At 43.5% G+C, this 13,641-nt stretch overlaps 2 protein-coding genes across 31 annotated transcripts in view; one reads left to right on the top strand and one right to left on the bottom strand.

The window, feature by feature from the left end:
- The window catches only part of PIGL (phosphatidylinositol glycan anchor biosynthesis class L), a 49,748-nt gene extending 47,556 nt beyond the window's left edge, over window positions 1–2,192 (bottom strand). For all 3 annotated transcript variants that reach the window (XM_061389793.1, XM_061389792.1, XM_061389794.1), the window contains exon 1: window positions 1,955–2,192. In XM_061389793.1, coding sequence (XP_061245777.1) covers window positions 1,955–2,192 — 238 coding nt within the window. The remainder of the gene's footprint in view (window positions 1–1,954) is intronic.
- Window positions 2,193–2,200: 8 nt separating this feature from the next.
- Window positions 2,201–13,641, top strand: part of NCOR1 (nuclear receptor corepressor 1) — a 115,654-nt gene continuing 104,213 nt past the window's right edge. For 22 of the 28 annotated variants that reach the window (XM_061389730.1, XM_061389753.1, XM_061389743.1 and 19 more), the window contains exon 1: window positions 3,176–3,262. The gene's annotated coding sequence lies outside the window, so the exon portion shown is untranslated. Of the gene's footprint in view, window positions 2,289–2,579; window positions 2,669–3,175; window positions 3,263–11,493; window positions 12,849–13,641 lie in introns of those variants that run through there. The other 6 variants (XM_061389731.1, XM_061389738.1, XM_061389741.1 and 3 more) reach the window with 3 other exon arrangements.

The following is a 13,641-nucleotide window of genomic DNA, read 5'->3' on the forward strand; positions in this document are numbered from 1 at the left end:
TATACATCCTAGCAGACAGACTTTATTTAATGAAAAAAAATTTTTTTTTTAGTCAAGACTTTTTAAAGAGAAGTTTTAGGCCCACAGCAAACTTGAAGGTAAGATACAGAGAGTTCCCAGAGACTCCCTGCCCCACACTTCCACAGCCTCCCCATTATCAGATCTCCCACTGGATGGTACATTTGTTACAACTGGGGAACCTCCACTGACACCATCATCATCCGAAGTCCACACTTTCCATTAGGTTCACTCCTGGTCTTGTACAGTCCGTGGGTTTGGAGAAAAGTATGACAACCCACCCCAGTATTCTTGCCTAGAAGATCCCATGGACTGAGGAGCCTGTCGGGCCACAGTCCCTGGGGTTGCAAAGAGTCAGACACAACTTAGTGAATGAGCATGCATATAATGACATGTATCCATCATTATAGTATCAGAGTATTTTCACTGCCCTAAGAATCCTCTGTGCTCTGTCTATACATCCTTTCTCCCATCCAAGCCCCTGAGCCCCACTTTTTACTGTCTCCGTAGTTTTGCCTTTTCTTGATTGTCACGTAGGTGGAGTCATACAGTACAAAGCCTTTTCAGATTGGCGTCTTTCATTTAGTAATACGCATGTAAGATTCCTTCTTTTCATGACTTGACAGGTCATGTCTTTTTAGCTCTAATATTCCACTGTCTGAATGGACCACAGTTTATCCACACACCTACTGAAGGACATCTTGGTTGCTTTCATGTTTTGGCAATTACAAATAAAGCTGCCTTAAACATCTGGGTGTAGGTTTTTGGATGAACATGTTTTCACTTTCTTTGGATAAATACCAAGGAGGGTTATTGCTGATAAGTGTATGTTTAGGTTTGTAAGAGATTACCAAACTAACTTCCTTACAAAGTGACTGCACCATTTTGTGTTCCCATCAACAGTGAATGAGAATTCCTTTGCTCCACATCCTCACCAGCATTTTCTGGATTTTGGCCATTTATTATTATTATTTAATCTCTTGGCCGTGCTGTTTGGCATGTGGGACCTGAGTTCCTTGACTAGAGATGGAACCGGCACCCCCTACATTGGCAGCCTGTAGTCTTAACCACTGGTCTGCCAGGGAAGTTCCCTGCCTATATTAATAGTGATTAGTACACAAAAGTTTTTAATAAATATTTAAGAAATTAATGACAAAGTAATATTCTGTGACAAATCCTATAAAACATGCTTATTGGGAAAAATCTGTATAGAAAAAGAACTGGTAGGAAACACAACCAAATGAGAAAAGAGCTGACTGGGCATGTTACAACCAGCTTTATTGAGGTATGGTTTTTACATACCATCCATTTCACCCACTGTATATGTACAGTTTAGTTATTTCATTTATACAGCTGTGCAATTATCACCATAATACAGCATAATGGTCAATTTCTGTTTTCTCATCCCATCTTTTCTGTACGGTAAAGGAGGATTTATTCTTTGAAAGGTCCCTTCAGTGAAAGCTGGGTGGAGTGGACCGCTAAAATGACCTGTAAGATTACTCTCTAGTCTAATGGGCTCTCCCCTCGGTTTGACATGTACATTTTCTAGCACAGAATGAAGAGTTCAGCAGTCATGACACGGCCTAGATTCTGTTTGGTCGTTATTCTTGGCCCTCCTGTGAATGAAAAGGTTTCACAGAATACTGATTACAGCCAGTTCCCAGCGCAGATGTAGGTATTTATCGGAAGCAAATGCTCTCCAATCGCGGTAGCCGGGAGCCTGGCGCACATGCGGCCCACGTGCCCCCACTCCGGGAAGCCGACCCTGGCTGGGATCACGGATTCTCGCCCCAGAAAAGGGTCCTCCTTCAGTGTATTCATTCGCCTGGCGCCTACGACAGAAACCTCTTCGGTAAGAGGCTGACTGAAACAGGCCGGCGCCTGAATTATCTCCGCCGCCCCGAGTCCCCGCGCCCCGCCTACAGCCTCCTACCTGCGGAGAAGCAGAGCAGGAACAACTGATGCCGCAGGCGGGCCAAGCCTAGAATAGTGGGAGCAAAGAACATGGCTTCATCGTCGGGGTGCGCCGTCACCAGAAGTGTCCGGCTTCCGCCTCCGGGCAGGCCAGCCTGCTCCGGCCTCGTCATTCGCTCCCAGGAGCCCCAAACCCAGAGAACGCCCCATACCAGGACAGCCGCCGCCAAACACAGAAGCGGCGCCGCCACTTCCATGCCCCAAAAGGAGAAAGTGCGCCTGCGCAGATCGGGAGGCTGCCGCCGGGCCGACTCCGGCGGGAAAACCGAGCTCGCGGAAACCCCGTTCCGACTGTAAGTCCGTCCCGCCGGCCTCCCCAACGGCCGGAGGCTTTAAGCGTCGGGCTGTGTGCTCGGACACGGACGCCTCTCAGGCCCTCTTCACGGGCTCTCGCTACTTTAAGCGGCCTTTACGAGCTCTCATACCCGCTCGGCTTTAGGGCTGAGCGACCCCCTTGCCGTCCACACAGAACTTAAGGGGAAGCGTCTGAAAAGAACCCCCAACCTCTTGAGTGCGAGTTCTCTTCATGTCACTTTTTTATCACTCGTTTCTTAAAACCCGGGCTTTCTCGTAACTATCCGGGTGGACACCGACTGTGTTTCTCCTCCCTAATTGTGGGATGTGAAGTGGCGGCTTCTCTAAAGGAACAGTATGCGGTGGCGAGGCCCGTCCGGTCAGTTCCTTGGGAGCGTGAGGCCGAGAGCGTACTTGGCGGGCGCGGGGGCCCGGGATCCTCGGAGGGAGGGCTGGCATCCCGGGCCGGTCGGCCGCGCGCGGTGTTTGAGGGAGGCCCGCTGCGAACGCAGCCCGAGCCCGGGAAGCAGCGAGCTGGTGGCCGCGCGACCCCGGCAGCCCGGGCTCGAAGGCCCGCGTCTTTCCCTCTCCCACGCCCACGGGGAGGCCCGGGCGCGATGGCTCCGCGTTGGGGCCGCCGCTGTCGCCGGACCGAGGCAGGATGCCAGGAGGTCGGACACGGGCAACCCAGGAAACTCGGCCAGCGGAGGGAGTCGGCCTGCCAGCCTCCGGAAGGAGGAGGAGCCGGCGCAGGAGCCGCCTCAGCCGCGGTCGCCGGGCCGGGGGGGAGGAGAGGGGTTGAGTCAAGATGGCGGCCGAGGTGGCGAAGCAGCAGCGGCGGCGGCGGCGGCGGCGGCTGGAGTGAGCTCCCGGCTCGCCGCGCCGACCAGGGCCCGGGCAGGGCCGCGCGCGGGGCTGCGTCCTGCCCCTCAGGCCCGGGGCCGCGCCGTTCGCCGCGCTCCGCCCGCTCCCGGTGAGTAGGCCTGGCGCCCGCAGCCCGGCCTCCGGGCCGCCGCTCGCCCGGGGCCGCCGAGGGCTTCTGGGGCGCCCGCCGCCGGGGCGCCTTCCCGGCCGGCGAGGGGCGTCGCGGGACCGGCGTCTCGGGACCCGCCCAGCCACGGGCTTCATGCCCTCAGCGGCCGGGCGAGCAGGGTGCGGCGGGGAGCGGGGCCGGGCGAGTGGGGGAGGCTGCTGGAGTTTGGAGGAAGAATGGGCCGGGGCGCCCGGGGTGTCCTGCGGGGAGGGGGCTGCGGGGCCCGGGGCGGCGCGGGCCCGGGCGGCGGGTGGGGCCCGCGCAGGTGGCGGCCCGCGCTCCCTCCGGGGCGGAGTTGGTGGCCGCCCGCGAGTGTGCAAGGGGTCAGGGCGGGTGACAGCGGTGGACAAGTGCGTGAAGAGCAAACTAGTTCACCTTTGCGACCAAACCGCTTGGGGTGTAATGGCGAAGGGAGGGCGGGGGACGGCGGAGATGGGAACCCGGTACCTTCTGGCTTTTATCGTGGCTGTTTAACGTGGATTCTCTTTTGGGGGGAAGAGGGATTAGAGAAACTATCATTGAGAAGTCAGTCTTAGTGGCGAGGAGACAGAATTTTTCGAATTAACTGGATTAGGGGTATAGTCGTGTATTAAAGGTATGAGTGGGCATAAGTGATATTTAGTAAAAGTATTTGCTCAGAAGTGTCAGTTTTCTTTTAACCGACGTTGCGGGCTCCAGTCCCGCTTCTACAGAGTTAACCTTGGTTTGGTGGTGTGGGTAATTCTAATCTTTGGGATTAGTATTTTTACCTGCATCAGATTTGCTTCCCTAATTAGATCCTAATTGTATTGAAATTTACATTCCTTGCGTGCACCCTGGTGAGGCAGTGATGGGAGGCTGAACGTTTCGTAAAGAGCAACAGGCCAGGGATTTTAAAATGCCTTCAAATCATTCATTCGTTCAGCATGTCTTGATCAATAGCTGCTGCTGATGCGTCACACGTGAGTCTCCCTTGGATAGCTGAAGAGTTGATGGCATTATTTAGTTTTTAATAGTTTTCGAAAATGTGATGTATCCTTAAAGATAATTATTGGCAGAACCAACTGGTCAGAAGCAGACCAACTTTAGAATATTATTTAGACATGGGTAAAAATTACGGAAGAAATCTTATTTATTTCACAAGTTGTTGCAGAAAGAAGTTCTGTTTTTATTTGCTCATCCTGTTAAATCCCAGTGGAAGTTTATTTATTTTAATATTTATAGTACACAGTTGCTTTGCTGTGCTTTAAGCAGACCTGTTAATGGAAATCAAGGTTAACACACACATGTATATGAATAATATGCACATACATACGTAAGGATATGATTACTTGCAATATGAAAATTCTCTTTCCTTTTACAAAAGGCTTGCAATATGTTGAACTCCTCCCTCAGAGAAAATGTAATAAAGAGTCCTGATTGGTCTTTAGCCATGTGTCATTTTGGAACAGGATCAACCTTTCTCTGCTTCAGTTTCCTCATCTATGCTAGTAGGAAAATATCTGCTCTCCTAGGTTGCTACTGTGAGCCTAGGAGAATTAATAGTTGTGAAATTGCTTTACAAAGATCAAAAGGTTATATTTGTGTGTGAGAGTAACAGCTTCCTCTTCATTTTTGAAATGCTTTATCTGCGCATCTCTCACGGCATTTATTCTTTCTGCCTTGCATTTAGGTACCTACTTGTCTTATCTCCTCTTGAGGACAGGAGAAGCCCTTCTCTGGCTTTTAAGGCACTGCCAGAGGGTATTGACACAGCAAATGTTTATTGTGTGGATTAACATTGTATTCTAATTAGAAAATTGTGTTCACAGTTATAGCTTACAACTTACGGAGTATACCTGCTGATCTGCTGTCACAGATCTGTGTAGCTGTGATCCTCTTCATGACTTCTGAGGAATAAATGTTTTTAACTGGGTGTCTTGCTGGACTTCATATAGTAAAACGTAAGAATTTGGCCTGCCCACCTATTTTTTTGAAAAAGTGTAGAATGCTAAAAATTAACTCTTTCTTTGAATTCAATTGAGTAAAATTTGTTCCAAGGCTAAGTACAGATTAGTCAAGTTTTTCTAAGCTTTTTTTTCTTCTAAATTTTGTGGATTAGAGAGTTTGTTTTGCCATTTCTATCTTTGGGAGAAAGTAGAGGCTTTTAAATAAGCCAGGGATTGATGTAGGTTAATGTCAGGCTGTTTCTTACTCAGTTTTTTGTGTGTTTGTTACTCAGTTTTAATTGTATTTTGTAATCTCTCTTAACTGAAATTTCAAATCCGTAACTCATGTTTGAGGATAATAGAGATCTCGAATACTTAGTTATTTCCATGTGTTCATTTACTTCAGAGATTGAGTTTTACTGGAACGCAGTACAAAGTAGTAGTAAAGGTTGGTCAGAATTTATTATGTATGGACTTATGTTGTGTAGTTCGTTCACTTGTTCAGCCTGTGTGGCGTGCCTCATGTTTAGGGCATGTTACTAAGTGCTATTAAAGTATAAAGTTGACGGATCAGTTATGTGCACAAAGAACTCAGTCTATAGATTGTCTGATACTTTGTTCTTTTCAGGTTTCAGGATGCAAAAGTACATTCAGAGAGAAGGTTAAGGAAACATTGTCTTTCTCTCAGAACTTCCTTAGGAGTATTGAAAAGCTACCAGAGCTTCTGTCATGTAGCAAGAACTGTATGTAGAGCATCTGTTTTTTATTTTGGTATTCTTGTGGTGGTGGTTTTCCTTGAATATTTTTACTCTTCTACTATTTTTTCTAACCCAGAAGCTTGTGTGGTCAAAATATTACTTGGATATTACTTGGATTGTTTTCAGATACAACCTGCTTTTTTGGGGGGAAGGGGATTTCCTCTTTGCATGTGAAAATGAGAGCATACAAAGCCATGAGGGTGTTGGGGGAGTCTTCAGGTTGACTATGTGTGCTGCTGTTACCGTCACTTAACAGTAATCTCAAAGACAAATCTAAGTTGGTTAAAACAAAATGCTCATTATTTATAGAATTATAGAATATAGAGTCATGTAGGTTAACCAGTTGTGTTTTACTGGTGAGTATACCGAAGGTCAGTGAACGGAACAGATCTGGCCTGAACTGTTGCTATTGGCCAGCAGCAGAATCCAGTCCTCGGCCGTCCAGAGTAGCTCCTGCTGTCACACTATCATCAGGGGATGTTTCGGTGTGAAGGTTGACACAACTGAAAACAAAAATTAGGGGGTGGGCTGGAGAATGAGCGGTCAGTCACTCAGCTGAGATACTGAATTTGAGTTCAGTAATATACCTCCTTAACTGTACGTTTCTGCAGTGAAAAGATAGTTTGAAAAAAATTGGTATTGATCTATATCAGTAATATGATCACTGGGAATTACTAGTTTCATTTTTAATCTGTTATGATGAATATCTTCTTAAACAAAAAGGCCTTTAAGGTTATCTGGACCTACTGACATTTCATGGAATTTAAGTGTTACTGTGATGGAAATTTTATTATGCCAGTGGTTTAGAGACACAATTTGATAGGTTAGGTTATGTATCAGTTATTGCTTGCTTCACTTTCAAACTGCTACTTTTTTTTAAGTTTGAGAAGCTTCAGTTGTTAATATGAAAGCGTAGATAAGTAATGTGAACATGAACTGTCTTTTTAATGTCATGTTGAAAAGCTTCATATATAATGTTAGTTTTCTATAGGTACTCATGCCATAAAATTTATTTTAAAGGAAAAGGCATAGTTTTCTTTTTAAACTAATGTCCTCACATGAATACTGAAGCATGATATGTTTGTGTGTTTTAAATTCCATTTGGGCTGTTAAATAACATGCCTGTTTTGGGTTGTGTTAAGAAGGGTTGTTTTTTCCCATTCTGTGCTTTTTCCAGAATGCTGTTTCCCTACCGTACACTTCCATACTACCACATATGTATATTGCTGATTTTTTGAGAGGTATTTATCACATACCACTTCATCCAGGAAGTCTCCTTGCTCCTTCCTCTTGTCTGAAGATGACTTCTTTTGGTCTGAAAATTCTTAATACTTTACTTAAACCTCTGTTATAACATCATAGTTACTTATATACATGTCCATTTAATCCCTAGTAGAGTATACCATAAGCCCCTTGTGGACATGTCTATGTCTCACTTATTTTTTGATCCTTCTTCTGGCCCTGCTCCCAGAATAACTCTCTGTTCTTGAAAAAGGTGTAGTAAGGATCTGCTGAATGTATAAGAAGGAGCCTGGAGGTACTTGGTGCAGCTGTGGAAGCTGGTGGATATACACATGTGGGAACTTGATAATGAACAGTTTTTGGAAATTAATAAACAGGTAGAAACTCACCGGTGTCAGGTAAAACATGTGTTATCAGTGAATTATTATTAAACCATTTCTTAAAATATTTCTCTTGGGATTCTTGGGAGAAGGAGTAAGTGGGGAATTAGTTCATCTCAGATTATTTGTATTTCCAGATAATATTAGAACAAAAATGTGTTAACTTAAATATGCAGGGGATTTTTGAGTTGTTTTGGTGCTAGGGAAAAAATGTGAAGTAGGAATGGTGGGTTTACAGGATTACTATAAAATCCCTTTGAAGGGATCTCTTTGAAAGAATACTACTTGATTAATTTTATGTCAAAAATTAAATTTTTGAGTAGATTAGTCAAGATAGAAGGAAGAGAAGAGTTAAGATTACTCAATTATACATAAATCGAAATTAAACCAGAATAAATTGAGGTTACATTTTTCTAGGAAAATTTGACTTGTTAGGAGGGTCACCTTTATGGTTATAGGTTGCACCTCCCTCCCATACTTTAACTGATAAGCTGTTTTCACATTTTTGTTGTCATGCATGGTTTAGAGTCAGTAGTCTGTTTTTGGCAGTTCATTTCCCTTGGCAGTAGCATATGGATTTGTATAATTTTGAAATTTTTGTTCTAAGTAGTAATCATCATGACTTTGAACTTTTGTTCAAAGACATTTAATGTTGTATTACTTTTGATTAAGTTCTTTTAATTCAGCTTCGAATAACAATGACTTTTATGTATTTGAAATGAAACCAAAGCTTGTGCTTTCTAGGAGTTACAGCCTAAAATACACACAGTATAAATATGCCAGAAGTAGAGAGTGTGTAGTCCATTAATGGTGTGTGTCTGTGTGTGTGAATGGGGTGGGGCATAAACTGAGCAGGAGGGGAGGGGTAGAAGGAGAAGTTACACTCTATTTACACAGAACCATTTTAATGAGTGAAGGAGGATATGTTATTTTGAAGTCTTTTCTGTTTATTATAAGCAATACATTATTTTTACAGAAGTTCAACATGGAAGTTTTAAGATATAAAGAAAGTGAAAGCATCAATTCTTAGATGTAATTTGCTAAGTGTTGTGTATTCTTTCAGGTTTTTCCCCCATATGTTATGTAATGTTCTATATTATGAGACCTTAATATGCTCTTCTGCTATTCCTAGTTGGTGTTTTTAGAGCTACTTTGGTCATTAATAGCTACATAGTATTCCACTTATGAAAGAAGACAGGTGGGTTTCCCTTGTGGTTGAGATGGTAAAGAATCTGCCTGCAGTGTGGGAGACCTGGGTTCAATCCCTGGGCCTGGAAGATCTGGAGAAGGAAATGGTAATCCACTCCAGTATTCTTGCCTGGAAAATCCCATGGACGGAGAAGCCTGGTAGGCTACAGTCCACCGGGTGGCAAAGAGTCGGACACAACTGAGTGACTTCACTTTCACTTTCAGACCCTGACCAGCACTGAAAATTACTCTTTAAAATATTTTGTCAATTTAAGAAGTGGGGAAAAAAGTGATTCTAATTGGCCTTTTATCAATCACTATTGTTGTTGAACATTTTTTAAATGGAGGGAGTTGTATTTCTTTTAGAAATTATCTGCCTTTATTTTTGATTATTTTTTGGTTGGATTATTGGTGTTTTTTGGTTCTTTAGGTATTAGGGTGTTTACATTTTTCATATTTGTGCACACCTCCTATCCCCCACCCATCCTTCTGTAGTATTCTGTAGTCAGGTATAGTCAGCTGCAGTATTATGTAGTAAGTATTATTATCTGTAGTATTGTTAACTATAGTATTCTGTCGTCAGGTATAGCCCGCTGCAGTATTGTGTAGTAAGTATTATTATCTGCAGTATTCTGTAGTATTATCTGTAGTATTCTGTAGTCAGGTATAACCAGCTGGGATTGTGCTGGTTCTGTGACCTTGGGCACATTACTTCACCTCTGTAAGCCTTAATTTCCTTGTTTGTAGAATGAAATGGAGATAATGTAAACGATATTTAACATAGAGACTGGACAAGGTGAGTGTCTTTGTCTGTATACGACTTTCGGGTTTCATGATCTACTTAGACCTTCCTCACTCTAAGATTTAAAATATTCATCCATCTATTAAACTGAAGAAGCAAAGTGAGAAGTATTAAGTCTAGTATGCCACTGCTTGTTTTAAAGAGGAAAACTAATGGATACACATTTGCTTTTATATCATAGAATGTTTATGAAAGAAAACCCAGGACACTAGTATTGTTGGTTGTTGTAGGAAGGAGAGCTAAGTGACAGAGGCATGTGAGTGAGAGGAAGACTTGACTGGATACCTTTCTGCATTTTTAAAACAAGTCCTCAGATTTTAATTTTTAAAGGTTTCTTTTTCTCTTCAGTTTTCTTTTCCTTTAAAAAAAAAAAAAAAACTTTGAATTTTTGGGCTCCATCTGGAATTTATTTCTAGTATAGGAAATGAGGTAGACATATATTCTGGGGGGGATAGGAGGTGTGTATGTTTTTTCCCTGAAATAACCAGTTGTGTTCGCACCATTTGGTGAATAATCCAGCCTTTGCCCCAGTTACTAGATTTGTGCCTTTTATCATTTGCTAAATATACTTAGAACTTTTTCTTGGTCTCTTGTTATATGTTATGATATTCTTTAAATTACTATTTTATAGTTTTTATACTGATAGGGTTAGTCGTCTGTTCATTGCTCTCTCTCTTTTTTTTTTTTTCAGACTTTGACAGTTCTGGTCTGTGTATTCTTCGGGATGAACTTTAGAATCATTCTGTGAAGTTCAAAAAGAAATCTTGCTGAGGTTTTTATGAATAGTGATTGGCAGTATTGAATTCATGGGCTAATTTTAGGAAAGTTGACACCTTGTGTACTTCCTGTTATAGGAGTCATAGGAATAACTCCTATCCTGTTATTCAAATGACTTATGTTCTTCAGTAGATTTTCAAAGTTTTCTTCAAATAAGTTTGCACATTTCTTACTTCTTTTGTCCAACAAATGTAGTAAGGAATCAAGCAGAGAGTTTATATTCTAGTGGGGGAAATAGAACAAATGAATGCATTTCAGATTATGATTAGCCTATAAAGGAACAAAAGGGTAACTGAAGGGTGGCTGGGATAGGCCTTTCTGAGAAGATGGCATTTGAAACTGAGACCTAAGTTTGAGGAGTCCTAGGCCCCACGGCGAGCCAGGAAGAGCATTCCAGGCCGAGAGTACAGAAGGACAAAGGGCTGAGGCCTGGCACCAGTGAGAGGCTGGAGGGAAGCTCGAGTTGCGGCCTCATGAGCAGTCAGGGAGGAAGAGGCCAGTCAGCAGGGGCTCCTGGGCCACTGTGAGGAGTTCTGGTTCTGTCTGTAGTGAATGGCAGCCCCCAAGGAGTCTTGAGCAGGAGAGTGACATGTTCTGAATGATGGTTTAAAAGACTAAATTTAGCTTTTTTTTTTTTTTTTTGACATTTGGCTTTTTGAGTGGAGAAAGTGTTGAAGTGGGAAGTCTGGTTAGGATGAGACTGGGGGTAGTGGGGCTGGAGAATCTTGGGAGGCTGTGGGTGGGGGCATGAAGGAAGGGTAGGACTTGCTGTTGGAGTGAGTGTGTTGAGAGCTAAGAAAGAAGTTAGGTGGGGAGCCATGTGGGAGAAGAAGAGATGGCCGCTACCTTCACAGGTCTCTGGTTTTGTTTATTTTTTGTTTGCATTTTTTTTTGGTATAGAATTCAGTACATTTACGGACAAGGCAGTGGCAACCCTCTGCAGTACTCCTGCCTGGAAAATCCCATGGACGGAGGAGCCTGGTGGGCTGCAGTCCATGGGGTTGCTAAGAGTCGGATATGACTGAGCAACTTCACTTTCATGCATTGGAGAAGAAAATGGCAACCCACTCCAGTGTTCTTGCCTGGAGAATCCCAGGGACGGGGGAGCCTGGTGGGCTGCCGTCTATGGGGTCGCACAGAGTTGGACATGACTGAAGCGACTTAGCAGCAGCAGTACATTTAAGTCAGTTTCTCATTTACCCTACTTTCTTTTAGTATCTACCTTAGAAGTTGTTTGTTAGCCCTGTTTTGTGTTGCTTCCTAACCTTTACAGCCTCTCTTAGTGGGAGGCAGCAAAAAAACGGGATCTTTAAGATCACCCTGAGATAGGAAACTGTCTCGGGGAAGCTCCTCAGCCTCGCCAGAGCTTCACTCAGGAGAATCGTGGAGCTTGTGGTTTAGGTGAGCGCATGCTCGCCACTGCTAGTTCTCTGCCTGCGATGCAACAGAGACTTGGTAAGTGGCCACCTTATTACTCTCCTTGAGAGTTGTCTTGATTAATCCTGGTCAAGCAGCTAAAGTGAAAGCGTCTAATCTCAAACCTCTGTTCTTTGTGTTAATGGAGGAGAGGGTTGCAAATAGTTGTCCATTTTGACTTTGAAATATATTAATTTTCACGGCAGGAGTGAATGTTGTCAATTTAGAGAATTAGGTCAGTACAGTGCAGCCACATGGCAGAGTCCTCAGCTCCCCAGTGCTGTCTCCTGCCGCTCACTGTCTGGGGAACCTTCTCCCTTCTCGCCTTGGTAGGGATAGAGTAGTGGTGGTGTTTTCATTTCAGAATTACCTATTGAACATCTGGAATCTAAGATTAATGAAATGATTATGCCCATATTAATGCGTTCCTCTCAGTGCCCTACTTTATTGGGCGTAGGGTAGTCTAAACTAAAAGGTCTTTTGCTTTAGCTCCCCTTCATCTGTCTTCAGGTGAGATGTCATTATGTCAGAGAGGCCAAAAATAAAACACGATTGTCAATGGCATTCCCCTAGAGTAGCTTCTTTCCCTAGAAGGAAGAATGTTCTAGATTATTTTACAGGAGAAATCCTGTTTGGTTGGGCACCAATGACAGAGCTCACTGGGATGGTTTCTAGCTATCTTCTCTCCTGGAGGCTGGACCAGAGATAGGCTCAGATGGGCTTTCTCAGAGGTAGTTGGGTACCTCAGGGGGCCATCTTAGCCTCTCCTTGCCTAATGTGCATTTGGAGTTGGGCTGAGCTGAGCTGCTTTGTGAGAATCAGTGATACCTGATTTACCTCAGTTTAGAATCGGCGTCTGTGGTGTCATAGAGGTCATTCCCCTGCCACACTTTTGTATCAGAAAGTGTTATTTGATCCTTTAAAAGAAAATTGAATTGTGTATGTTATAGGGTCCTTTATCTGCTTTGGTGAAATACGGACTTCACCTCTGTTGTGACTCTTGGTGAAGACGTTCTTGCTCATCTGAAGAGGCGTCTGCAGTCCTGCCACAGCGAGGTATATTTTTAGCACTTTTTCCAAGATAGCCGAGGCCACCTTGAAAACCTATCCAAGTACGTTTTGGTTATGCAAAGATTGTAGGCCAAAAGCCAGGAGTTCCTGGGGAGAAGGAAATTTTTTTTTTTAGGGTTGCATTTGAAATCTAATTTTGCAAGATAAGTTTCCTGTTGAGTCAATTTTTGTGTTTGTGAGTGTGTGTCTTTATTACATTAGTATGGGAAGATTCAAAGGAAATTTAATAGACTGACTTCATTTTACTGTATTTTATTACCTGTTTGTGAAATATTGGAGGCTAGTTCTAAGTTTCTCTCTAAAATTCAGATAAAATGTGCTTCTGTCACTTACACAGTGACATCTAGTTTTATTTTCACCCTAAAATACAATTAAATGTATTGATATGAGGGAGTTGCACATAAAACCTTGACCAGGTTTCTTAAATATTTCACAGAATTTTTACAGTCCATGAATTAAGCATGTAACTGAGTTAGAGTTTTGAAGCTAGGAACTGAGCTTAAAATTGGAAACTGCCATTTAAGGTTTTCCCTTCCCCTTCAGCCAGATTCTTTTATTTCAGTTGTTTGCAAACTGTCAGTGTTCTGTGGAAGGTGTCTTGGTGAGCCAGGACTGGAGTGAGGGTCAGAGGCAGGACGGGGATGAGGAGGCTGAAAAGAGACCTAGTTTCCCTGTTCTCTCTGAATCTGAGTATTTCTTCTTTGGGTATTTTATACGTTTGGCTTCCATGTAAGGTTTTGAGGAGATAGTGCTGGTTAAAAAACAAAAGGTCTGAACT

Source organism: Bos javanicus, chromosome 19 (assembly GCF_032452875.1).
Source record: "Bos javanicus breed banteng chromosome 19, ARS-OSU_banteng_1.0, whole genome shotgun sequence".
In the NCBI taxonomy this organism is placed as follows: Eukaryota; Metazoa; Chordata; class Mammalia; order Artiodactyla; family Bovidae; genus Bos; species Bos javanicus.